Source organism: Calonectris borealis, chromosome 25, assembly GCF_964195595.1.
Source record: "Calonectris borealis chromosome 25, bCalBor7.hap1.2, whole genome shotgun sequence".
NCBI lineage: Eukaryota > Metazoa > Chordata > Aves > Procellariiformes > Procellariidae > Calonectris > Calonectris borealis.
This window is the reverse complement of record NC_134336.1, coordinates 3423237-3449625: the sequence shown is the minus strand read 5'-3', so window position 1 is coordinate 3449625 and position 26389 is coordinate 3423237. Positions and strand designations below refer to the sequence as shown.

At 61.8% G+C, this 26389-nt stretch overlaps 2 protein-coding genes across 3 annotated transcripts; one reads left to right on the top strand and one right to left on the bottom strand.

Annotated features, from left to right (window-relative positions):
- Positions 1-1698: 1698 nt before the first annotated feature.
- MFSD2A (MFSD2 lysolipid transporter A, lysophospholipid) lies at positions 1699-11765 on the bottom strand. 2 transcript variants are annotated; one of them, XM_075173435.1, is made up of 13 exons: positions 11646-11765; positions 10897-11021; positions 7226-7349; positions 7015-7093; positions 6250-6422; positions 6048-6138; positions 5297-5418; positions 4901-4984; positions 3916-3999; positions 3465-3577; positions 3110-3253; positions 2730-2906; positions 1699-2356 (listed from the first exon to the last, which is right to left on the bottom strand). In XM_075173435.1, exons 2-13 carry the CDS (start codon positions 10953-10955, stop codon positions 2299-2301), a joined length of 1308 nt encoding a protein of 435 aa, XP_075029536.1. In that variant the 5' UTR covers positions 10956-11021; positions 11646-11765; the 3' UTR covers positions 1699-2298. The 2 variants fall into 2 exon arrangements, with proteins under 2 accessions (XP_075029536.1, XP_075029535.1); XM_075173434.1 differs by lacking the exons at positions 10897-11021; positions 11646-11765 and having other exon boundaries at positions 7226-7513.
- A 7529-nt stretch (positions 11766-19294) lies between these two features.
- MYCL (MYCL proto-oncogene, bHLH transcription factor) lies at positions 19295-24146 on the top strand. The gene is made up of 2 exons (XM_075173166.1): positions 19295-19845; positions 22300-24146. The coding sequence occupies exons 1-2, from the start codon at positions 19341-19343 to the stop codon at positions 22857-22859; spliced, it is 1065 nt and encodes a 354-aa protein (XP_075029267.1). The 5' UTR covers positions 19295-19340; the 3' UTR covers positions 22860-24146.
- The last annotated feature ends 2243 nt before the right edge of the window (positions 24147-26389 follow it).

The following is a 26389-nucleotide window of genomic DNA, read 5'->3' as shown; positions in this document are numbered from 1 at the left end:
CACAGCTGCTGCTGGAGGCCAGCGGTAGGCGCGGGCAGCACCTCCCCATGCGGTTCTGGCTGGGAAGACTTCCCATGCCAGAGAGGCTTTCTTCATGCTTGGAGTGAAAGCCCTCTGTAATCACAACTGAAGCAAGATGTGGTCTCTGCTTCAAGGCTGGAGTTTTGCCCAGGGCTCAGTGCTATCAACTCCCATGGTCATTTCCCCCCCCGCCATCTATTTTCTTAAAAGCCTCAGATAGAAGAGGTGTGCTCAGCGAGGAACGTCTGGGCCCCCGTTCAAGCTCAGTAGCTTCTAGTCTCTTGAGCTGGCTGCAAAAAACCTGAACAGAGACTCCCTGTGAACCCCGCAGAGCCGAAAAAGAGGAGGCAAAGAATGAAACGTCCCTGATTTCTGTTGAAACACTTTGAAAAGAAAAGCTAGCAGCAATCTTTCAAATCCTTGGAGACAGCAGTGCTGCCCACACCCCTCGGAGGCAGCCAGGTCATAGCAATGGCCAGGATGACTCCTCGCAAACCCGGCCAGACACAGGGCAGGGGTCAGTACATTTGCAACAACCTCCAGCTCCGTGCTTGGCTGGAGCACTGCCGCCCTCCTCCTCTCACGGAGGGTGCACGTGGCACCTACCTGCCCTGCCACAGGGGCTTCAGAGAGCACTGGCTTTGTCCTGCCCTTGTTCCTTGCAAGCTCCATGCCTGGGGGAGCTGGGAGCACCCAGGCCAAGGCTAACGCTGCCTCTTGCCCTCTGCTCAGCACAAAGCCTGCTCCCAGCCTCCTTGCATCACCCCTTTTGCTTCTTTCCATGACCCCCGCCATGGTGGCAGAGTGAGGCCCAGTTAAGTGTTCCTGGCTAAGGTCTAATCCCTCTGGCTATTTTTAAAACCCCATGCTCACTCCAGTCCTTTGTACCCAAATGTGGAACAAAGGATGAGCCATCCTTCCCCCGAGCCCCCCCAGCGCAGAGGGGCCGCTCTCAACTCAGGCACCGACCCCACAAATTTCTCAGTGTGACAAACGTGCTTAACAAAAGGCAACAGCCCTGTCCCCCAGCGCAGTGGCCATGGGGACAGAGCAGCAGAGCTAGCACAGTCCCCTCACACTGGGGATTTGCCCCAACTGTACGGGTGGCTGCTTCATCTCTGGTGCATCCTCCCTGTGCTTACTCCAGCCTGCTTTCCCCCTCTGCATTACACTTGCTGCAGGAGCGCGGTGCTCCCGCTGAGCGGGGAGGGCAGGGCTCTCCCCATTTCTGCTGCGGAGAGGGGAATGCAAGAGCAAGGAATAAATATCCACCAAGATTAGCGCTTGCACGGCACTCTGTCCTGGGAGAAAGTGTTGGGTGTCACCCACAGCCTGCATTCCCCTTCTCTCCGCTCCCCAGCTGCCTCTCCTGTTTCCAGCCCTGGGTTCACAGTGTCCGCAGCCAGCGCTTTCATTTCATTCCTCTCTCCACCCCCGTTCCCTCTTGAAAACGAAAAGATAATAGAGCCTTTGTTGGGTTTTGCAGCACAGGCACCGAGCAAGGAGCCACACAGGGGTAAGTGGCTGCCGGGCACGACCGCCTGCCTGGATTATGGCATTCCTGCACCTTCGGCTCAGGGGAAAGTCAATCCTGCGCCCTATGGCACGTAAAGGGACCCTGGGCTTGCTGACACCCACAAAAAAAGCAGCCAAACAAAAAGTCCTCCACACCCACACTGCTGACTTCCCCCACTTTTATGTAAATTAATATTAATAGGTCCTTGTTCAGTTTCTGTACAGATATATACAAATAGGAAATAGTTTCATATTTACATTATTAAGTTAATTAGGCTCTATAAAAAAAGAACAGCTTTCCAAATTAGTGTCGTATGTACAGACAGCAGAGGTGAGCTCACGTCCTTGGCGCGGTCACATTGACAGTGTAATGTACACTAACCATTACCCCTGGTCCCACAGGCGGTCAGCCCCACGCGGGCCGGGCGCAGACGGGCAGCGGGCACGAGTGTTACGAGCAAAAGGATCCCGCGCCGGGGTTTTCTGCTCTCCAGGACCCGGCAGGGAATAGTGCTTGTTTCTTTTGAGGCACACAAGTACCACAGGGTCAATTCGTGTAATGTACACTACCAGCGCTCTGTGGATCCCGTGGAAGGCACAAGACCGGCACAGATCTCGTGTTCGAGTCGGTGGATGCTCTGCACGGCTTCCCCCAGGCGCTCCTCGACGGCGCACACCTACAGCGGCACGAGGCTGCTCCAGCCCCGGAGGGGTCGAGTCCTTCGGAGAGCCCCGGTGTGAGCAGACGGACCCAGCCCGGGGTCACACGATGCTGGCCAGTTCTGTGTTGTCCGACTCGGAGCTGCTGTTGCTCTCCTCCCTGGGGGCAAAGGGTTGGGGAGGAGGCATGGAGTGAGCCATGGAGCAAGCCTGGCTCCGAGCAGACCTCTGCCTTGGAGCACAGGAGCCTCCGAAGGGCTTGAGCGGGACGGTACCGCCTCGCGCAGTTCCTGAATGAGTTTTCTTTAGCAACTGGGGCGGGTTCCCCGTTGATCTCAAACACTTCACGCCATCTCTTGGAAAGTCGGGATTGGGCAAACAAGCCAGCCCATCCCTCACCCCACCACCCACGGGTCCTGGAGGATTCCTGGACAAGTCACAGTGTGTCACAACCCGTCTAGGCCTGATCCTGCCCCCACACACCCCACTGGCATGCCGTGCTTGCTGCCTGCATCGCACAAGCTAACGCTCACCTTAAGTCCTGCAGGGCTTTCTTGTTTTTCCTCCGCTTCTCCTCATCGATGGGGTACAGCTTGAACAGGAGCAGGCCCAGCAGGATCAGCCCCACGGGCACGGCTGACACCAGCATCTTCAGGGTGAAGTTCACCTCGCTGGGCTGGGAGCAGCCCCGGGTCTGGTACCCTGCAAAGCTGCAGACAGAAAGGCACCTTCAGGCAAAGGAAACTGAGTTTGTAGGAGACAAACCTGTCCCTGCAGGTAGATGTTTGTGGAGCCACAGCTGGATTTAGACCCCCCCACCTCCCCCCCAGCCCTGGGGAAGCAGAGGTGCCTGGATGCGGAGGCACCAGACTTGCCTCCCTCCCTCTTCCTCGGCTCCCACGCAAAAACTCACTCTAAGCTGAGTGTGGAGATGCCCAGGGAGACGCCAGAGGTGAACTTGGTGAAGAAGACATAGAAGGAGAAGAAGATGGCTTCATGGCCATGGGAGTCAGGGTGCTGCAGCTTGAAGTCATCTATGACGTCCGGGAGCATGGACCTGTGCGGAGAGCGGAACGGTGAACATTAGGACAGAGCCAACAAAGCATCTCCTCTCCCTGCTGAGAGGATTTCCCTCCAAGAGCCCCATCTTGCGCTGAAAACATTGCAAAAAGGCCTCCCAAGGATTTCTAACCGCTCCAGCAGGCCCTGGAAGCGCCTTGCCCAGCTCTCGGGGTGCAGTGCCGAGAGCTCCAGGACCCCGCACTCACCAGGGCAGGAGGAAGGCGGCTGCGACGCTGATCCCAGCTGCAATGGCCACGATGTAGGTGACGATGAGGTTACTGTCCAGGACAGCCACCATGATGAGGAAGGGAATGGCAGACTGGATAGGGGACAGAAACCGGGTTGTGTCAGCAGTGCCTGACCCAGACTCCTTAGCCTTTCCCCTTCCCTCCCGTGCATGCCAGCCCTCCGACCGCAGGGAAAGCCGGGGAAGCAGCAGTGCAGCCTTCCTCCCAGAGCCCCGCAGTGGCCACTTCTGCTGGCCTTAGCCACATCCGCGACAGCACAAGTGGCAAGATGAGGGACAGGCACCAAATCATCATCATCATCATCACCCCTGCCCAGCTCCGGGCCCTCTCGGGGGGACACAGCTCTGCTCACCCCATGTGGGAAACACCATCCTCACGTGCACCTCTGTGCTGGAGGGGACCCACTCACCGAGATGCCCACGTAGACAGCAGTCTTCTTCCCGAAGCGGGTAAGGAACCACTGCCAGAGGGGAATGGTCAAGGTGGCCGAGAGCTATAGGAAGAGAAGGGGGTCATGGTGTCGCTTGCTGGCTGGGCTCTTTTCTGGGGAAAAAGCTCTTCCCAGCAAGGAGCAGCTCCTGGGCACAGACTCCTCCATCACGTTTCCAGCTTTTTCCAGCACGTCTGATTTCCACACACTCCTGGGGCTGGCATGCAGCCACACTGCCTGCTCCTGCCCTCACCTGCCTCTGCTCCCGGGAAGGAGAGCTCGCAATTGGAGCGGGTGCATGGGGCCACCTCCCTCCCTGGTGCGGAGCACCCTGGCACCCGGTCCTCAGGGCACCCGGCAGGTGCCAGCACTCCTGCCTAACAGAGGGAGGACCCAACTCGATCCTCGGTGCTGGGAAGGGACCTGATCTTGTCAGCGCTGCCTGCAGACAGCATGGCCAAGAGCCAGGTTCTATGGGGACCTTGGCACCTTGGACCTCTCCGCCCCACTGAGCAGGGAGGGTGGGAAGGGCTCCCAGGGATGAGGCAAGCTGGCAAGGGCTCGCAAGGAGCTGTTTTGCTCCATCTTCCTGGCAGTAAACACTGAGGTCCTTTTCTTGAGGTGGGGGGAAGGGAGATAAGAGGCAGGATTTGGACAAAAGGCCCCCACGGCTCCTGGTCTCCCCCATCTCTGGCCGCCTTCACACAGGAACAAAGGCCTCGCTGTTCCTGCCAACCCGCCCGGCCTTTCCAGGACATTTGGCAGCTCCTTCTCCCTCCCCTCCTCCCAGGGGACCTTCGGTCACTGTCCCCACGGTGGACTACCGCAGCCCCACGGCCTCCCTCCCCTCAGCCCATGGAGCACCCATCCCATGCCAGCTCCCGGGGAGGACCCCCGGGATGCCACCGCATGCATCGCACCACAGTCCCAGCCCCGAGGGGCTCCAGGATGAGGCCATACGCACCATGATGGCCAGGAGAATGTTCTGGAACTCGTTGCGGAAGCCCAGGGTGTAGGTGCAGAAGAGGGCAAAGTTACCCTCCAGCAGCTGCGGAGGAGGCAGGCAGTGATTAGGGGGGGACGGGTACCCCAGCCACCCCAGAGTCAGGAGCTCCTCCTCGCAAGGCTGCGCCCAAGGCGCGAGCAGGGGAAGAAAGCGGCCATTCACCGACCCATCCAAGGGCACAAGGCCACATCCTTCTTCTCTGCCCGGGGCAGCTCCGGTTCTTTGAGCTGCCACCTCACATGCTCCCAGCCCGCCAGGTCCTGTTTGGGCCCTACGTTGCTCGTCCCCCAGCCATCCCCGAGCCGTGCTGCTGCCATTCCCTCTCCCCCATCCTCCAAGCCCAGCTGTGCTTACCATGAAGGCCAGCGAGGTGAAGAGGAAGCCGGCGATGAGCTTGATGTAGGCACCATGGTTCATCACCAGCTTCAGCCCTCGGAAGAAGGAGACAGGCTCGTCCGACTGGAGCTCGGAGGACTCTGGGGAGCAGAGCAAATCAGCCCATCATTAAACCCACTGAAACAGCACCCTTGGGTGCAAGGGGTGCAGTGCCTCGTGCCTGCTGCTGAGCACCCTGCACAAGCCCCTGCCCACCTAGAGCATCACACCCCAAGGGAGTCAAGGGCAATGCCTGCCGGCATCTCCCTGCCCTCATCCAGGGGTCCCTCAGCCCCCCAGAGGGGACAGGATGGCCTGGCTGAATCGCCCAGGATAAGCAGAGCTGGTCGCAAAGCAGAGGGAGGGAAGGACAGAAGCTACTGGACTTTGGATATCACCTCACCCCGGGATGCCCTAGCTGGCACTAGCAACCTTGGCCAGACAAAACTGCAAGATAACATTTATCTCTGGCACTGCAGAGCAGAGAGCTAAGTCCTCAGGGCTGTGCTGTAACGTACCCTGGAGATGCTCTGGCCTCCTGCCCACCGCACTGCCCTTCTGCAGAGCTTTCCCCAGGCCCCCACACCCGACCTCAGCTCTACCTGCCCCTCTCCTCTGGTCCTTGACCCACGAACGAGGGGCCGAGAGGAGCCAGGCTCCTGAGGAGCCCCTGGCAGGAGCCACAGCGTTTCCACAAGTCCGGAGTATTCCATCATGTCTCAAGCCTCACCTCTCTTCTCCCGCACGCCCACCGACAGGATCATGGCACAGAGGATGTAGAGTCCCCCGATGACCCCTGCAGCGATCATGTAGGCATTTCTCTGTGTAAGAGAGGAGGGAACGGTGAGAGAGGGGGCTCGTCCCAGGAGCCAGCCTGGTCAAAAAGGCAAGGCGAGTATGGCAGGGACTGCCAGCAGGTCCCCCCAGCTTACTGTGTCTGTGAGCGACCCGGTGTCATGGGTCATGTTTAGCTCCTCCATGGCCACTGAGGAGTTGGTCTTGCCAATGAAGAGGGGGCTCTCGATGCAGGGAGTAACCACCTTGCCCACGATCTGGCCCTGGATGGCGGTGCCCAGCACGGTGCCCAGCACTTCCACTGTCATACCTGGAGGGAAAGGCCAGCAGGACTGAGCACAGCCAGGGCATGGGTGCAAAACCCTTCTCCACAGCAGAGCCTCCCCAGCTGCAATTCATTGCCCTTCACCAGGAGAAATGAGCCAGCCTAGCTCTCCTACAGCTCCCTCCAAATCACCAAGTGATAAAGCCTGTGCTACACAGGGAAGGGGAGTGTCTGCTGGGGAAACTGAGGCAGGGAGCGAGGCCAAGACTTGGTCATGCTGCTCCCACTGCTGTATGACAGAGCAGGAGCAGAGACTTGGGGAGCTCAGATCCCCCATCATCTACTCCAGGCATTTGGCCATAACAGGGACCACCTTCCCATCATCCCAGCTCTCACCAGACCAGACAAGGATGTCTTCTAGAGGAGCCGGGGAAGAGGAATGGGAAGAGATGGACCAGCTGCAGTACAAGTCCTGAATGGTGATCATCACCCACCGTCCTTGGGGTGGGGTGTGAGCAAACGAACCCTTCCAGCAGGGCATCTGGAGGAGGATCACGCCCCAGCGAGGGCTGCAGCAAAGGAGCTGAGCACCAGCTGCTCCCTGGCCATGGCGAGGAAGGGAAGGAAATACTCTTACGGTAGGCAGTGGCCGAGTCCCGCTCGCTCTGCTCCCTGCTGATGAACATGGTCAGCGCTGAGTAGGGCACGTGGAAGCACTGCAACGGCACGAGGAGAATTAGCTCAGGGATGGGAACCTGCCCCTCTGTGTAGCTCAGCGAGGTGAAGGCAGGAATTCATCCTCTCCATCCTTCACCCACTGGTCCTGGTATCTGCAGAGCCCAACTCACCGTCACAAGGGTCTGGAAGATGCAGTAGAAGATGAGGTACCACATCACTTGGCCTCTGGAGAAGTCCGGCACAAACCAGATGAGAAAGTAGGAGATGACGGCAAATGGGGTGGAGAAGATGATCCTTTGGGAGAACACAGTGTTAGCCTCGCGGGCACACAGCACCTGGGTAACCCCACCAGCCCGGCTCTCCCCGCTACCACACGTCCAGTGGGGTTCCGGCATCTGATTTTGGGAGGTCCTGAGCTGCCCTGGGGTGGCCCACCCTGCTCCAACACTTTGACAGGAGGTGGTTGCCACAGGGGTGATTTAGACCAGGCTGAAGGCAGCAGCTCAGGTCTCACAGGGTGGGAGGTGGAAGAGCTGACTCAGACTTCCAGGGAAGAGCTTTATTTACAAAAACAGACATCCCTGCTTCAATGAAAGGGATTGATTTGCTCCTGCCTTCAGCTTCCACCCCTGGCCCCGACCTCCCCCCCAGGCAGCACCGCTGCGTGTTCAGCGGGGTGTAATCACCTCCCTCATCCTGGCAAGGGCTGGGTTGCAGCCAGGCAGCAGAGCCAGGCAGCACAGCCCTGCTCCCCAGCCCCACGGGCCCAGCAGAAAAATGCCTCTCACCAGCTTGGCTTTGCTGCCAGCCCCCCTGAGCCCTGGTCCTGCGGTCACCTCTGTTCCGCTGGCAGGGATGGGGCAAACCACCAGCCAGCAGCAGACTGGCTCCTTCTTCCACCCCTGCCCCTCTTCCCGAAGCTGCGGACACAGGGACACGAGATGCAAAGCGCAACAGAGGATTGGAGGGGATTGCTCAAGCGCTGGGCCTTGGCAGCAGTCCCAGCAGGACCAGCCAGCGAGGGCAATCGCAGCGGGAAGCCACTCAGAGCATCTCTCCGCTTCATCCAGCACATCTCACCACCTTTGTCCTGCTGCAGCCCAGAGGGGGAGCAGCTCTGCCCTGCACCAGCAGCCTGAGGACACCACAAGCACCCAGGTCCCCCCATCACTCAGGAGGGCACGGGAGGAATTCCTCCTCCTGGAGGGAAGGGAGCCAGAGGTTGAGGTTGCACCCACATCTGTTTAGGAGACTGAGTTTGCCTGGGGATTTGCAAGCACCCTGCACTCCACAAACTACCGGATGGAGGCTGCGTCCTGGAGTGAAGCCAGCAGAACCGGACACGGGACAGAGCCATGCACGGTCAGGGCTGGCCCTCTGCCGCTCCACTGCCAGGGTACAGCGAGATCTTTCCATCCGGGCTGACGTACAGGACGCAAAGTTTAAATTTAAAGTTGGGGGCAGGGGGGGGGAAGAGGGAGAAACCAAATCTCCATGGATGGAGAGCCGGCAGAGGCATTGTACAGGACCCAACACATGCACATTTTTCCGTGCGCACGTCACCCCGGCGGGGGGAGGAAAGGGGCGAGCCGGCTCCAGCCACTCCTCTCCCGCGCGCTTATCGCCTCACACATACGTGGAGGCAAGGGAAATTTTGAATGAGTCACCGCAGCCGCGCGGCGGGAACCACGTCACGCTCGCCATGGGCGCCAGCGCATACACGCTGGAATCCCCTGCGGGCCCACCCCAGCACTGGGACCAGGGTGCTGAGCCCTGGCCAGGGCTGACCGGCAGCTCCTGGCAGGGACGGAGAAGTGACTGCGAGTTACCCCTGACCGAGGCCGAGGTGATTAAGAGGCTCGGAGGAGGCAGCCGTGACGCGCTCGCCCGCTCATTGGCCGCGGCGCGATGGTGTGTTCCTTTGTGCCACGGCTCGCACACCCCTTCCCGGCCCGGCGGTTAACTGTTTGCAAACGGCTGCTGCCCCGGAGGAGGAAGGTCAAAACTGAGGCTCTTCAGTCACCAACGCATCAAGGAAAAGTTTGGGCCCCGGGAAGTCTGGGATGGTCGAGGAAACAGGGACCTGCTCAGGGCTGGGGACAGAGCAGGGTCCCCGCGGCCCGGGGAGAGGAGGAGGCAGCCGGTGGATGAGCTACTGGGACAAAACATGCCAAAAAGTGTTTCAAAAAGAACGAACTGAAAGGGAGAGAGCTGATGGCCCTCGAGGAAGGTCTCCTCTCCCTTCCAAGGGGCCAGAGCAGCCCCGAGCTTTGAGCTAGAGCCGCCGGCAGCTGGCTGGGGCTCAGCCTCACAGATCAGACCCTTCAGAGCTCGGCAAAAGCTTTGGACAATAAACCCTCGCACACAGGGGGGATCCACAGGGTCACTTCACGGGTGCTGAGGGTTGGGGTCAGGCAGCAGCCTCTGAGGCTACCCTGCAGCCACGTGCTGCAGCGCCTGCGGCTCCTGGCTTTGCATGCAGGGAAACTGAGGCAGAAAGCAGCTCCACAGCCACACCAGCCTGGGGCTGTGCAGCCCTACACAGCCAGCCGCATCGTGGCCGATGAACCCTGAGTTCAGGAGGTTTAAACTCAGCTCAACTCCATCCAAACTGGACTCAGCCAGTTGCCCTTGAGCCATGTACAACAGCAGCAAGCTCCTCACAGCCGGCTGCCCCGGCACTGTTGGGGGGCCCAGCGCAAGTCAAAAGCTCTGGCTAATTTTAACAAAGCAGGAGCCGTTTGGAGGAATGCAGCCACTCCATCCCCACCCCCTGCCTCGAGGACGCGAGATTACAGAGAGCGGAGCCGCGGTGGCCATCCAAGCGCGTGGCTATCCCGCGCAGCCCTGCCTGCACGCCCAGGCAGCTCCGTGTGGGCAGCCCTGCTCTAATCTCCAGACCCCAGACCCCGCCACACGTGCGGCTGCAGGGAAGCTATTTCAGGCCATGCATGGAGCCTGGCTTTAACAACAGCCGACTGCCACTGCCCAGAGCTATTCCAGGAAAGCCCGGAAGCAGAGGGTATAATCTGCGGGGGAAAGGACTGCAGCCCTCTAATTCCACTCCCCCCATGCCCACCCCCTTTGCTGCATTGTATTTCAGCAATCCCACAGGTGCCCAGGACATGGGTTATTTTAACGCAGGACATGCCACCATGTCCACACTTAGCCATTAGCACCCTGCAATGCTCCCTGTCCCGCAGAGGGGCAGGTGTTTATGGACATCCTAAGTCTGCCCTGGGTGCAGGCACGAGCCCTTTGGAGCTTCGCAAACCCCAACCCATCTGCTCCGACTCCCTTTGCTCAGCACCCCGTTCCCAAGGGCAGCGGAAGCACCCACGTGCGGACACCCAGATCCATGACAGCTGTTTTCCTGTCAGAAGAGCATCCCCGTGACTGTCAGCTGGCACCACCGCGCATCAACCGCACACACCCCCGTCCCTCCTCCCTATGGCTGCGATGCCACCTGCTCCGCTGGCAACGTGGCCCTGCCACCGGCCAGGGCTCAGCAACCGCTGCAGGAACAAAGTCCAGCATCGGAGCATGGCATCGGGGCAGCTCTCAGGGAGGCTGGAGCTCCTGCGGGCGCAGTGACACGGAGGACAGCTGGGTCCAGCTCATATGGGGACGGCTTGGGACTGGTCAAAGTAACAGGAACAGACTTGAAGCCCCAGCTGTTGGCAGCACCGTGAGCTTTTTGGGGTGCTTGGCACCTCACCTGGGTGAGATAGGGTGTCAGCATGTCCTGACCTGCAAACCTCACGGCAAGGGACACCCAAAGCTGACTGGAAGCTCTGTGACACATCAGGTAAGGATGCTGAGTGCTACAGGCACCTCTTACCAGGGCATCAGGCGGCCAAAGCGGGTCCATGATGTTTTGCTGATGAAGAAGCCCACCATGGGGTCCGTGATGGCGTCCCAGGCTCGTCCCACAAACAGGATGATGGAGGCATAGAAAGGGTCCAGCTACAGGAAGAAGATCTTGTGTCAGGACACGCAAACCCCCGTGCCCCCGGCTGCCCTTCCTGAGCTCCTCAAGACCTTCCCAACTGTACTGCAACCCCCCTGCCATTTGGGAGCAGCGGACGGGTCCCTCGGCCTCTCACCCTTGTTCAGCGGGATTTGAGGCACGGTGACCCAGTCCCTCCCAGCGCTGCCCCACCGTGCTCTTTCCACACCAAACTCCTGCTGCCTTGGAGCAGAGCTCCCTAAAACCCACCCCACAGCCAGCACGAGGGTGCCCCACAGGCACTTCTCCCTCCCCATTTCACACCGACCCGGAACACTGCGGGTTTGTGGAACAGATCCTGCGTCCCGCGGGACGGACACCACAAGCCCGTTTCATAGCCTGAGGCACGGAGCAGCCACACGGCTCCACGCGTGGGGCCGGCCCAGTGGAAACCCACAGCCCTCGGACCGACGTCCACGCAGGACCGCGACTCCTCGTGACCGACACACACTCCCTTACACCCCGGCGGGTCGCACTGGGCGCGCCCGCCTGGCGGGCAAAGCGGCACCGGGCACCCCCCACACCGGGGGCTCCGGCCCCCCCCCAGCCCCGGTCCCAGCCCCCCCCGGCCCCGGCCGTACCTGCGCCACGTCCAGCAGGTAGATCTGGAGGAAGAAGCCGAGCGCGCAGCCCGTGATCTGGTAGGGGGCCCCCCCGACGGCGTAGCACAGCTTGCTGCACACCGACAGCCGCTCCCGGCTCTCCTGCAACCGGGCTCGGCGTTAGCGCGGCCGGGCAGCGCCCCCCGACCCGGCCCGACCCGACCCGGCCCGGCCCTTCCCATCCCATCCCATCCCATCCCGTCCCGTCCCGTCCCGGACCCCCCGAGCCCGGTCCCGCCGCGGCCCGGAGCTCACCCTGCGGCGGGGCTGGCGGCAGGCGGGCGGCAGGAGCCCCCCGGCCCCGGCCCGCTCCGCGCCGCCGCCCCCGGCCATGCCGTGCGCGATGAATGGGGCCGCGCTGCCGCCCGCGCGGGCCTTGTACCGGCAGCGCCCCGCCCCGGGAGGGGCCGCGCCCGCCCCGCTCCCCGCCCCCGCCTCCCGGCGCAGCGGCCTCCTCCTCCTCCTGCCCCGGCCCTTCCTCCAGCCCCCAGCTCCTTCCCCCCGTCCTCCCACCCCTCCGGCCCCACCCTTCCTCCAGTCTCCTCTGTTCCCCATCCCTCAACCCCTCATCCTTCCATGCCCCCATCCCTCCATTCCCCCATCCCTCATCCCTCCATTCCCCCATCCCTCATCCCTCCATTCCCTCATCCCTCCATTCCCCCATCCCTCCATTCCCCCATCCCTCATCCCCTCATCTTTCCATTCCCCCATCCCTCCATTCCCCAAGCCTCCATCCCCATCCCTCCATTCCCCCATCCCTCATCCCCCAACCCTCTATCCCCATCCCTCCATCCCACCCACGCCATCCCTTCCCTCCATCCCAGCCCTTCATCCCTCCATCCCTTCCCTTCCCGCATCCCGCCATCCCTCCATTCCCCCCACGCCATCCCTTCCCTCCATCCCAGCCCTTCATCCCTCCATCCCTTCCCTTCCCGCATCCCGCCATCCCTCCATTCCCCCCACGCCCCCCAGGTGCCCCCATTGCTGGCAGAGGCTGAGCAAACACCACGTTGCCCTACAAGGGGTCAGGGCTGCAGAGGCTCTGTCACCCTCCCAGTCCCATGGGTTCCCAGTGATACCATCCAGTGAGGGCTGGGGACTGGAGACCCTCAGTGCCAGCCCCAGTGTGGCCCCCCTCTCAACCCCCCTCCATATGGGACCATCAAAGGGACCGAAGTGAAGCAGGACCCCCCCCAGCATCAGCTCCCATGGCCCCTGGCTGCTGCACAACAGCTTCAGTGGGTGACAGTGGCTCCCGGGCCGCAGCACCTCTCCCTGGGCCACCTGCGGTGTCCCCTGCACCAGATGGCCACGTGGACATCGATCCCAGCACCTCTCAGCTGTGCATACTGGCGGGCACACGTATGCCTGTGCCAGTGCCATGTCACAGTGAGAGCCACCAACTCTGCTTGGCTCATCTGACCAGGGTTCAAAGATCGCCCTGAGATGTGCCGCGAGATGGGGCTGCATAATGGGGCCGAGCCAGCGGGGCCAGCGTGGCACTCAGTGCTGTCGCTTGATTGCCACTTGGAGCTGGACTTGGAGCTGCCCTTGCATGGGGACAGGGACAGGCGGGGAGGATAGGCAGGCAGGACGGGCAGCTGGCACCGAGCAGGGACCTGGGATGCAGCAGAGCCCGAGCGGGCGCTGGGGACGAGCGGTGCGGGTGGCCCTGGGCATGGAGTGGTGGCTCAGCGGTGGCACAGCAGCTCTGGGCACTCCCCAGTTTCGGGAGCACTGAGCTGGTGTCACCATTGACTCACGGTTTCCGGCCCCTCATACAACGTGTGCAGCAGGTTCCCCCTGCGCTGCCACGCGTCACAGCCCTGCGCCCGGCCGCGCTGGGCGCTCAGGGATGCCACCCGCCAGGGAAGGGGGCCCGTGCAAGGCTTCAGGCTGTCCAAATTTGTTCAGTGACACAAAATACCCTGAAGCAAGGTGGGAGTGAGGTGTGGGCAATGCCGCTCGCCTGGCAGGTTTGGCAGAGACCTACCTCGGGCTCCTCGCCCCGCTGTGCCGTGCTGGCTCAGGTGCATCTGGCAGCGGGAGCCCCAGGGCAGACACCCCGGTGGGAGCTGGAAGCATCAGAGCTCGGGAGATCGGGACGAGCATGGTGATCCTGCACTCAAGTGAGCAGCACAAACAGTTTAAAGGGTCTCGGTTTCGGGATTTAAGGGGTCTCAGTTTAGGGGTCTGTGCTGCCTCCTGCTCCGGGTGCCAAGAGGAGTGTGTGGCAGTGCCATGTAGCTGTGGCCAGCTTGTTGCTGGCTGTGGGTGGTGGTGTGGAGCAGAGGGCCCTGGACACCTCCTCGCTGGGGATGACCATGTCCCTGAGCAGCCACTGGGGACATCCACACGAGTCTGTGTCCCTGCCTGAGCCCAGTCCTGCGCCACCCCCAAAGCACAGATTTGGGTACCCCAAAGCACTCTGTTCCTCCGACACACGTAAGCAGGGATCTGCCGGGGAGGCATGTTTGGGTCAGCACCCTCCAGGCTTGGTGCGGGACCCCTGCTCTGTGCCTCAGTTTCCCTCACTACAGAGAAGACCTCTTGCACGGGAGCAGAGGGGACTCCCATGGTGGCACTTGCCCACCCTGGAGGGCCCGGGCTCCCGCAAGACAGGGTAATCTTGTCCTCAGCTCCCATTGTGTTTGCCCCCAGCACTATTGCTCTACTCCCTTTGTCCCAGGGGCTCCTCAGCTCCTGATGCTTTTGGCATTCCTGTCCTTGAGCAAAGCGCTGAGAAACTGCCTCCTGGGGAAACGCGGCTTGAGGAGAACAATGAGCCGCCCTTTGTACTGGAGATTGTGCAGAACGACCACAGATAGGTGTAGCCCTGCCTTACATGTGAAGTAGGAGAAGTAGAAAGACCAGGATTTCCTTGGATTAGGAGGATTTTCTCCCCCAAATCTGGTATTGCACAATTTCTGCTGGGGGATTTTAGACCTTCCTCCCAAGCAGATGCTCCAGAGGATCCTAACAGCAATAAATGAGCTGCAAAGGGCTGATCCCAGTGGGAATATCGGTGCAGCAGCTCCCACTAGGTTTGGGGTCCCCAGGGACCCATGGGCGGTTGGGGCTGGGCCACTCACAGGGTCATCCTTGACACCAGGACCAGCTCAGTATGATGGTCTCGCAGGCAAGACCAGAGCTCAAATACCTCTCTGACGGTGATGCTACGCCATCCCGGCCTCCATATCCCTGAGTTGGGGACACCATTGGGTTCCAGGGGTGTCTCTTAAGGGGCTGGGACCCAAATACTGGCCTTGGGGACATGGTTCAGCCCTGGGGACAGGGATAGGGATGGGGTCTGCTCCAGTGGATGATGGCTCTGCCATCTCACCTGCCACCTACGCCTCCCCGCTGTCATGGATCTGGCATAGCCCGGAGCAGGAGCTGAGCAAGCGTGAGCGCATCCGAAACCAGACAGCCCTGCCAGGCTGGGCCAGCCAGGACGGGGAGCGCGGCTTTGGGGGCAAATGGCAGCGAGTGGGTCCCAGAGCTGTTGGGGAGGCCGTGGGCTGCAGGCCAGCCTCCGCGTGGCTCCCTGGCTTGGGGACAGCCCTGCTTGTGTGCCACAGAGCTTCTCCAGGGCTCAGGGCATCTCCTGGCATCGGGCAGGGCATGCCAGGGGCAAAATGGGTCCAGGGGGACGGAAGAGGCAGCAGGGCTGGAGCCGATGGTGCATTTTCCTCCTCCTTCTCTGGACTTCACTGCCTGCTAAATTGAGAGTGCGTGGCTGCACCCCCAGGAGCCGGGGCTGGTGTGACCCCAGGGCTGTGAGCGCCATCCCCTGCCCTGTACAGCTGGGCAGTATTTCGTGGTGCTCCCGTAGCCCGCAGGGACTTGGGCAGGCGTTTCACAAGGGCCCAGCCAGCCCCCACAGCCGCTGCCCGACAGCTTCATGGGGACAAAGGGGACGCGTTGCATGGCAGCACGCGGCAGCTGCCCTATGCTGCCCACACCTCTCCCGTGTGGGACCCTGGGGAGCGTGTCACAAGGCTGAGACAGAGCCAGAATATGTTGGCACGGGGGCTCACAGCCTCCACTGTCCCTGGGGAGCCGGGACCACTGTGGGGACAACAGGGTGGCTCGAAGGCTGCTGCTGCAGCGGGATGGGGACAGCTGGAGGCAACTCAGGGTGCCCCTGGGACACCCATCAGGCTCGGGGTGGCTGTCCACCGTGGGGAAGCGCTTAGGGGCTGGAGCTTCAAAGTCCAGCCTTGCTGTCAGTGGGGATCCAAAGGGCACGGGGGCCCCGGGAACTGCCTTGCGTCATGTGCCAGAGCCGTGCCAGCAGCCGGCTGGGCCATGGCAGCTCCCGCGGAACTGTGCCAGTGCTGGAGGCACGTGCTCAGTGCTGGCCGTGGAGCTGTGCCAGCGCCCTGCGACTGGGGGGCACGGCAAGGTGCCGGCCTGGCCCCTGGGCGGCCCTGCCAGCCCTGTCACCCACGGTGCCGCAGCCGCCAGGGCACTCACCCACCCCCGCCTTGTTTGCGCAGCCGGCGCAGACACTGGCAGCGAGAGGTTCTCGGGTCCTGTTTGCCAAGTGCCTGGAGAGGCTGGGATGAAAGGGCTGCGCGGCCCCTCCAGCCCTCTCTAGCGGTGCTTTCGCACCTTCAAAGCATCCGGAGCCCCTTGAAGCCGGGACAAGCTCCTGCCTCACCCTGGGAAAAGCCGGAGAGGTCCCTGAGGCCAGCAGGGAGGGGGAAGGAGACGTGGCCGGGAGCTATAGGTTGTAGGAGCCTTTGCTCCTGTGCCCGGGGTGTGTTGGTGTTTGGGCAGGCGGTCTGGGGCAGTGCCAGCTGGTGTCCCCAGTCCTGAACATCCACCCCTGCTGACCCCAACGGCACTGGGGCAGGACGAGCCTCCGCAGCCCCCACAGCAGCTCAGTCCCTGCCTTTAATGTTGATGGGGCAAATTGTTTCCTAAAGAGAGGGCTTCAGCCATGCTTCCCGGGGAGGATGAAGGCCTGGGAGCAGCCACGGGGCAGGAGGAGCCTGGCTGGGGATGCCCTGGGGACAAGCCCAGGGCTCCCAACCTGGCTGGGGACCGGGGCCAACGCTGACACTGGAGCACAAAGGGAACATCAACCTGGGCTCCTTGGGACTGTGTGGGTCCCGGAGCTCCTGCCCCGGCCCCGCAGGAGTGCGGGCGGGATCGGGATGCTCAGGGCTGCTCTGGACAGGCCAGGAAGGCATGTAGGGTGCTGCGGCCACCGCAGGGACCCCATGGCACCTTCACAGCTGGGATACCACAGCCCCCGGCCCAGCACCCTCCTGCTGCGCTGGCCCAGGTGCACGAGCTCAGCTGCAGCTTGTGCCGGCAAGGAAGGGCTGGGGCGGCCCTGAGGCACCCTACATGCTCGGGGACCCTGGGGACAGCCACCAGCCCGGCGCCCGCTCCCGGCCCTGTCCCTCTGCTTCCCTCTGCCGGCTGAGCGATGGGGAAACTGAGGCACGGAGCTGTGCGCAGCGGGCAGCGCCGTCCCTCCTCGGCGCTCCTCTCCGGGCCCCTGCTCCGGCTCAGCTGAGCGGGGCCGGGGGTGCTCGGCGGAGTGTCCCCCCTCCCGTCCACGCCGCCCCACGGCCGGTGGTTCCCTAACGGGCCCGGCCCTGCCCGAGGCCCAGCAGGTGGCGCCCCGCGCCTGCCGGTGGCGGCGGCCGGAGCCCGGGACCGGGAGGACCGGGGGGGGGGCCGGGGGGGGCCGGGGAGGACCGGGCGGACTGTGTGCTGGACCACGCTGGGCAGCGCTGGGATGTGCTGGTTTCTGGGGGCCTGTACTGGGCTGGGCTCGTCCATGCTGGGCTGTGCTGGTCCATGCTGGGCTACACTGGGCTGCACTGAGTTATATTGTGCTTTGCTGAGCTGTGCTGGTCCATGAAGGACCATACAGGGCTGTGCAGGGCTGGGCTGTGCTGGGCTGTACTGGGCTATGCTGATTGCTGGACTGGGGCAGATTGCTCCCTGCAGGACCAGTGCTGCAGCCCGGGGACCCAGTCTCCAGCCCCACTGCCTCCCAGTGCCACCGGCCGAGGCAGATCATGTGGCCCCAATCGCACTGGATGGCAAAAGGAGGGTGCTGGGGCTGAAGTGGATTAGTGCATGTTGCTGGGGGGAATCTGCTTGTCCCGGGTGGACTTCGTAACAGCATGTGTGTGTGTAATGATGACACGATTGTTAGTGCGCGAGGTGAAAGCCTCACTGTGATTTCACAACATTTATTGCCCTTCCTAGAAGGACCTTGGCAGTGGAGAGAAGCAGCATCCTGCTGGGCTCGCCTGGGTCCCTGAGGACACAGCGTGTCTCTCCAGACCCCCAGGATGGATGTGCCAGGTGCCGCATGGGCAAAGCTGAGTTTGGGCAGCAGTGATGGGGCAAAGTGCTGGTGGTGGGAGCTGCAGGTATGAGAACGGCTCTGCTGCATCCCAGGCCATCTCTGGCTTCTCTCCGGCCCCTTGCTCCTGGCTTTACCGGCAGCTCCCAGCCCCTCCTGGGGGGGATAGCACTGCAGCCCCTGGAGGCAGCTGGTGCCTGTGAACGGCCCTTCCTCCGTGCACAGACCACGTTCCTCATGTGCACATGGAGAGTAAAGCGCCACATCCCCCAGTGCTGGTTTTCTGGCGTTCCCATGGTGGCTTTCGGAGGGGCAAAGCTCCCGGCTGGGCCTGTGAGGGTTTTGGGGGCGGCGGGGGTGGACCTCTGGGTGGCACCCAGGGTGGCACCCTGGGCAGGACACAAACACTAGGTGACCCCACTGCTGCCCGGGGCTGGAGCCGCTCACCTGCCTGTGCCCGCAGGGAATGGCCACGCAGCAGCGACGGGTGGCTGCGGCAGAGTGTGGTGGTGGTGTCCCAGTGTGAGTTCGGGAGCCCAACGGGAAGCAGGGGGATGGCCAGGCAGGGGGGAGCGGATGGAAAAGGACACTTGTGGGGTGGTCTCTGGCAGCGAGCGATGCCTCCCTGTGACTTGTCCCCACTTCTCCGGTTTGCCATTGCGCTCAGCCGAACGTCCCCAGGCTGGTGGCACAGCTGCGCTTGGCCTGGGTGTCCTCAGCCAAAATCTTCCTCCCAGGACTCCATCCTTAGCGCTTGCAGAGGGGGGTCCCCCAAACCCCGACCTTTCTGAGGGGCTGAGGACAGGATTGGGAGCTGGCGGGACGCTCTGGGGGGCAGCGAGGATCCCCCAGCCCAGGGCACGGGGTGGCAGCTGGTTAACAGCCCCATTAGCATCCCCGTTGGCATCCCCGTTAGCAGGACCGGGGAACCCTGGGCGGGGGGGGATCTCTGGGGGGTGGGCCGCAGCATCCCTCACACCGTGCCCCCTCGGGGGGGCGGGGAATAGGGCAGGGTCCCGCCCTTTATGCAAATCACAGTCCGTCGATTGGCGGGTGGGCGGGGCCGGGCGCCGCAGTCAGGCTATAAGAGCGGGGGGGAAACAATGCACCCGCGGTCCCGGCTCGGTGGCTGGTGCCGCCGCGACCTGCAGCGCCGGGCGAGGTGGGTGCACCGGGAGGGGCTCCCCCGCCTTCATCCATGGGGCTGGGGGTGCCCCTTTCCTGAGCGGTGCTGCGGATCGGGCGGGGGGGTGCCCCCTTTTTTTTCTTCTGGGCCCCTCCCTTGCCTTTGCCGCCCCCCAGGCTCTGCCGCTCCCCCCCCCTCCCCTCATGCAGAGATGGAGTTTGACTCGTACCAACACTACTTCTACGACCACGACGCCCAGGAGGATTTCCACCGCTCCACGGCGCCCAGCGAGGATATCTGGAAGAAGTTCGAGCTGGTCCCCACGCCCCCCCTCTCCCCCCTGGGTACCCCCGGGGAGAAAGCCTGCTGCTCCGGGGCGGAGGATCGCTCCGGCTGGCTCTCCCGCTACTGCCTGGCCGGGGAAGAGCCGGAGTATCTCATAGGGACGGGGGAGATCTTCGGGAACCTGAGCGCTTTCATCCTCAAGGATTGCATGTGGAGCGGGTTTTCAGCCCGGGAGAGACTGGAGAAGGCGATGACAGAGAAACTTTCCACGGGGACGCAGAGGGCCACCCCCCACAAACCCTCCTTCGCGCAGGATTTTGGGTTCAGCAGCTCGGTGAGCGAGTGCGTGGATCCCGCTGCCGTCTTCCTTTGCCCGCTGGCCGAGAGCAAGATCCCCGCATCCTCGGGATCCGAGGGCCAAAGCGATTCTGGTAAGGGATCGAGGCGCTCCGCTGCCGAGGTGCGGGCTGCCCCCGGCCCAGCCACCCTCCAGCCTTGCTGCAGCCCGCGGGGAGCCCGGCGTGGAGGACACGCGTGTCCACACATGTGCGTGCCGGGAGCCTCCCAGCCAGGCAGCGCCTTTGTTGCGGTTCCAAGTGAGCCCCGGTCCCGGCCCCACGAACAAAGCGGGCCCGGCTGCTCCCCTTCCCGCGGGGCTTCTGCTCGGGAAACCCTTGCCCCTCGCAGGAGGGTGCGTGGGGCTCCCTCCCTGGCCGCTGCGTGGGTCTCTAATGGCCCCTCTTGCTCGTCCCGGCCCTACGGGAGCCTCGCAGGCAGGTTGGCGAGGGACAAGTTTGCAGCTCACCGTAGGAAGTTTGTATTTTTTCGAGCGTTGCAGTGTGCTCTGCCACCGGCTCGTAACCTCGGCTGCTTCCCCTGCCTCGGCTCCGCTCACAGGGCCCACGCGGGACGGGATTTCCCCGGGACAAAAGGCAAAATATCCCCTGGGGCCGGCAGGTTGTGGAGCAGCGGCCGCGTCCCCTGCGGCGGTGGCCCCGTGGGACGGGCGGGAACATCCCCCATCAGCTGTGGCGCGTCCCAGACCACCCCCGGGGCACATCTGCTTGTCCCGCGTGGGGGGGACGACGACGACGTGTTTACACGGAGGGGCGGGCTGGGAAACGGGTGCTTCTGAAACCCACCAGCCAAGGGCAATGTGGTGCCACCCCCCGCATCTCAGGCCATAAGCCATTTTCAGTCTCTATTTACAAACACACACCCCCCGCGAGGTCCCCGTAGCTCCGGCGGGGATCCTACGTTGTTTTCCTTGCTCCCACGGAAGCCGGGTTGACTCGGCTGCCGTGGAAGCGCTGACACGGCCCCGCGGTGCCTTGACCCCATTAATAAATCTGCGGGTGGCAGCGACCTGCGCCGGTGAGTCACGGCGCGGGACGGGGACTTAATGCCATTAGGAGCCCGGGGACGGTAAGCAGGTCGCGGGCGTAAGAGGCTTAACCCAAACTGGTGAGGCCGGCTGGGGGGGGCCGTGGGGGTCCCGGTCCCGGTGGGGTCCCGGGCTCGGTCCCGGTCGCGCCACGTGGGCACCGAACAAAAAGCAACAGATTGCAAACAATGAGAGGGGCCGCGCTGATGGACAGGGGCGGGGGGCCAATGGGGTGGTACGGCAACTGGCCGGGCCCGCCAGGCAGCCAATGGACGGCTCGGGGTGGGCGGGGCCCCGCGGTCCGACTTTTATTAATGAGCGACGGGGGGGGTGTGCGTTTGTGTGTGTATATACACGTGGCTGAGACCGGTCGAGTTGTGACACTGATGAGCGCGGCCGTAGGCTTGTGTGGGGGCAGCGAGTGCCCTCCCCAGTAGCTCCAGTAGCAGAGTGGCTTGGGCTTGCTGGGCAGAGCCCCCAGAGCCTGGGGGGGGCTGGGGTGTGGGTTGGGGGCCCGGCGCCCAGCTCCTGAAGCCACTGCCAGCCCTGTCGCAGGAGAGGTGGGGGCCAGGCCTCTGCCCGAGATGCTGGTGGGCGTCTGAGCATCTCGGGGGACCTTTAGTGAGCGGCTGTATTTTCCCCCGAAGTCTAAGGATAAAGGTGGAAGCGCATCCCTAAAGTGAGAGCGATCGCAGGCGTGTCTGGAGCCGGGTCACCCCGCTGTCCCTGGGGGCCAGCTTTGTGCTGCTGGGGCGGGACAAGCTGCAGTGACAACAGGCAGGGTGCTTTGGGTCCAGTTATGCTTTATTTGGGTCTCGCTGTTCACAGCTCTGATGTAGCCTCCCCTCGCTGACTCCTGGGCTTGGGATGCCTTCGAGGCTCACCGAGTCTGTGGGAGGGACCCCTTCACCTCTCCCTTCCCCCCTGCACCGAGGGGGATTGTCCCCTCTGTCCCCAGGGAGCCTGGGCTGAATGGGTTTATCACTTGTGAAAAGTAACAAGTCACCGAAGTGGGAAGCTGCAGCCAAGGGGAACAAAGGGCAGCTCTGCCCCCACATCCCTCATTTACAATTCCAATGGGCCATGAAAGTGCCCGACCAGGATGAACTTTGGAGTTAGGCTGTGCCGGGTCCCCAGCATCCTGCTCCTCCTGCCCCCCGGGGCGGTGGTCTCGGGTGTTTCTTGCCCAATGATCCTTTATCCTGGACATGTGTTGCTCCTGGTGCAGAAGTAAAGCCCTATCCCAATTTCAGGGGACTGGGCACATGAATGTGGAGGGAAAGCTCCTTTCTGTGCGATGGTATTGGAAAAGCATTTAAATCACGTAATCCCTTCTGGAGGTCGCAGAGTGGCTTTGCAGCGCATGAGCAAACTTTTGTGGAATGGCAGCGGGGAGATCGTCTGGGGCCGTGGGGAGCCCCAGTGGGGTGAAGAGGGGTGACCAGGGGCCCCCAGCTGATGGTGACTTCTTTTTTTTTTTTGCCGTGTCCATTTTGAGCAGAAGGCGAGGAGATTGACGTGGTGACGGTGGAGAAGAGACAATCGCTCAGCCTGAGGAAGCCGGTCACCATCACGCTGCGCGCTGACCCCTTGGACCCCTGTATGAAACGCTTCCACATCTCTGTCCACCAGCAGCAGCACAACTATGCCGCTCGCTCGCCGCCGGACGCCTGTCCCCCACCGGAGCCACCCCAACAGGACGAGGACGAGCCACAGAGCGCTGTGGAGCCGGCCCCTGCCATCACGCTGCCTGAGCCCGGCTTGCCAAAAGCTGGCAGCAGCCCCGGCTCCGACAGCGAGGACGTGGCTAAGAGGAAAAACCACAATTACCTGGAGCGCAAGCGACGCAATGACCTGCGCTCGCGCTTTCTGGCCCTGCGGGACCAGGTGCCCGGGCTCGCCAGCTGTCCCAAGACGCCCAAAGTGGTGATCCTGAGCAAATCCTCCGAGTACCTGCAGTCGCTCATCAGTGCCGAGAGGAGGATGGCGGCCGAGAAGCGGCAGCTGCGGCTGCGGCAGACCCAGCTGCTCAAACGGATTGCTCACCTCAAGGGGCACTAGCACCCAACGTGCCCCCCACCCTTGTCCCCACGACCCCCTGGCTCCCTCTCAATTTGCACATTTTAAAAATTTTTTGTGGTTGTTTGTTGAACTGTTGGCCCCAGGGGGCTGGAGCACGTGGTGGTCGCTGCAGGTGGGGTGGCTGTGGTGGTGTTCCCACCTGCAGGAATAGGGCCACGGTGGGGGGTCCTCCCCGTGGCATCGCCTGCCTGGGGCTGGCTCGTTGGCACCGGGTGTTGCAAGATTTCCCCTGTTGCCCCTGTGAAGCTTTCTCAGGTGACTGCTTCGATTCACGGGCTCAACTCTATTCCCCCTCCCTGGCAGCCCCTGCACCCCTCTCTGCCGTTTGCCACCAACAGCATCACTGGGAGCTGCCCCTGGGCATCCATCTCACCCTAAAAATCCCAAGCAACCACGATCTGCTTCGGCTCAGGGAAGCAGGCGGAGGCAGACACGGAGAGCCCAGCACGGGGCTCATCTCTGGATGGATCCCACAGAGATGGCGACGGCAGGATGTCTCTCTCACCAGGGTTAACAGCACCACGTGGGCGATCCCCTTGCTCGGCTGGACCGCACCTCACTTTCTTACCACTTCACGCAGTAGCTTGTCTCGGATTTTATGTTCTAGAAACTGCTGCTGTAACTGCGAGTCTTATACTGGAGGCTGTGTTTTTATACTGTATTTTTGTACCACTTTTTGAGAAGTATTGGTAAAGATTTTGCTTTTTTATATATATATAAAAACTCTTTTTTTGGAGGGGGGTTCCTGCTGCGGGGGAGGGCTCAGTCCTGCTGCACTTTAGGGAGATCAGGAAGGGGCTGGCTCCTGCTGGGCCCTTGAGCTGAGTCCTCGCGGAGGCCGGTTCCCCCCTCGCAGCTCTCCAAACCACCCATTTGCAATAACAGGGGATTTTTCCCCTTTCCCATCCTTGTGACCCCCTTTTCCACCCTTCTGAGCACTCCCTCACCAGCAGCCACTTAAAATCCCCAGTGCAGCTTTGGGCTTTGCAGGGAGCCTGGCTGGAGGGGGCAGGTTGGGTGCATGGGGGGGGCTGTGCTGCCTTCGAGGCTTCCCCCTGCCTGTGCCATCCTGCTGCCCAACCTGCCGTGGGGTACGTGGGTGGCAGAGTCCCCTGTCCCTTTCTGGGGGTGCTGGCAGGTGTGGCCCTGCAGGATGGCACCCTTGGGTCCCCGCTGACCTGCTGAGAACAGTTAGAGTTAACACTGTGGTTGGATTTAGCACTTTCTTCATTACCTCACACTTCATAAATAAATAAGTTTGCAACAGCCTGGGTTGGTTTTTTCCATGCAGGTGGCTGTGGGTTTCCATGTATCATGCCACAATGCTTCCGGGGGGGGCTGGCCTGGCTGCCATGTTTTGGGGTGTCCCGGCCACTCACAGACACAAACAGAAATGAATATATTTTGTATCAGGGCTTGGCTGCCTTGCTGCCAGTACGACTGAGCTCTTTGTCCTGGCTTTCTCCCAGCGATCGAAACAGAAGCGGTCACAGTGGTGGGGCGAGGGAAATGGATCACCTGGATTATTTTTCTTCCTTTTAAGTGGCTTTATTGGCAAGGAGGGGCAGAGAGCCCACGCTGGGCTTGGAGAAGGCTTTGGTGTAACTATAAACCCCCCTAATGGGGCTCAGGGCAGTCGGTGTGGGGCTGTCGCTGCCCTGCGGGTCAGGGCACGGGGACGTCGTTGGCAGTAACCCTGTGGGGAGGGGGGGAATGCAATCCGCTCGCTTCAAGGGGCGTCGGAGAACTTCATACACCCCGATCTGCCAAGTGGATGAAATTATATATATGTGTGTTCTCCCTGCTGTCCCTGAACCCGATGCTTTTGGGTTTCCTTCATACTGGCGGCAAAAGTCTTACTCTAAATGCAGGAGGGACACGGGATCCTGTTACTGCTGAGAAGTCAGAAGAGAGCTGCTGCTGCTGCTGCTGCTGCTGCAGGAGACTCAGTCACCCGGTGGAAGCCAGCCTTAAAAAGCAACGATTCTGCACGGAAGCTCTTAAATACCTGTTCCCTTTGGTTCTGGCAACATTTCACACTTTCTGCATGTTGCATCATGCCGCGTCAAAGCGTTGTAGAGCTGTATTAAAAGGTGCTCACAGGAACCACAGCTTAAACATGGAGCAGGGTGACCTAAATCTGACACCTCGCCCATGCGCAGGAAACAAAGCCCAGATGTACCAGTCCCTCAAACGTCTATTTCTGTTGTGTGTACACTGACACTTGCAGACTGGTGTCTTTTTTCAGCTCAAAGTGACCCTCCCGATTAGGTTTTGAGTGAGGTGTGCTTTTTTTTTCATGCTGAAGGCACATAGGATGCTTAAAACATTATTTTTCTTTCTTGCAAATGATTGCAGATCCTATGGACTGAGCTGAGACCATCATCAGTGGAAAATGCAGTTGTTCTCAAATCAAACTGAGGAACAGTTGCAGTTTTGCGCATACCTTTGAGTTCTCCTGCTTAAAGCCCACATACATCGATATATATATGCCTGAAACTTCCGTAGTTACTAAAGCAGATGTCTCCTCTCGCATTGCCTCGGTAAGGATGAGGAAAGCAGACCGACAGTGCTATGAAGTGAACAAAATAAACACACAGGGCTTTTCCTCCTCGCTTGTTCAAGTGCTGCAATTTGCATGTCGACTGTAACCATCACAGTAGCACAATTCCAGGCCTGACACAGTTATTTTTTTAATGCAAATTGCCCCGCTTACACCTTGCTCCTTGCGACTCACTCCCTTGCCTCTGCTACCATACCCCCCCAAACCACTTCTGCTTTCCCACCCTAGCTTTACTTCCGCCAGCCCCAGTTTTCACAGGGCAGCCTCAGCTGGCCCGGGGGTGCCGCGGGCACGGTGCCGCCTTCACGCCTGGGCTGGCAAATTTTTAGGACAGTTTCCCCGAAGCGGCGATAATCCTTTCCCCTCCGAGGGGGGCCGGCTGCCCGTACCCCTCCCCAGCCCCAGCCTCCTGCTCCCTGTTGCTATGGCAAAGGATGTGTGTTGCCAGGGAGAGTGGCGCCACGGAGATACCCTCCTCCCGCCGTCGCCATGGCAACCGTCTCCCTGCCTTCCCTCCCCTCTGTTGCCACGGAGACAGTCGCCCGCTCCCCATCTCCCCGTGTTGCCGTGGCGATGGGGGGAACGAGCCTCCGTGGAGGCTGCGGTTGCCACGACAACGCGCTCCTCTCTGTTGCTATGGCAACAGCCCCACTTCTCATCCCCTTGCCCCGTTGCTATAGCAACAGCATCCTTCCCACCCCATCCTACCCCCCCAAAAACAAAGTACCACGGGGCAGAACCCCACTCGTGGACACGGCCCGGGTGCGGGGGGCCCTGAGGGCGGGGGGTGCCCGGGGAACCCGAAAAGGGGCCGGGGGCGTGGGGATGGGCAGGGCAGGGACCGGGCACGGGGCAGGGGACGGGGACGGGGTTGGGGACCGGGGGCAAGGGGGAGGGACCCGGGCCGGGGCCGGGAACCCCGCCGGGCAGAGCGACACGGGGCACA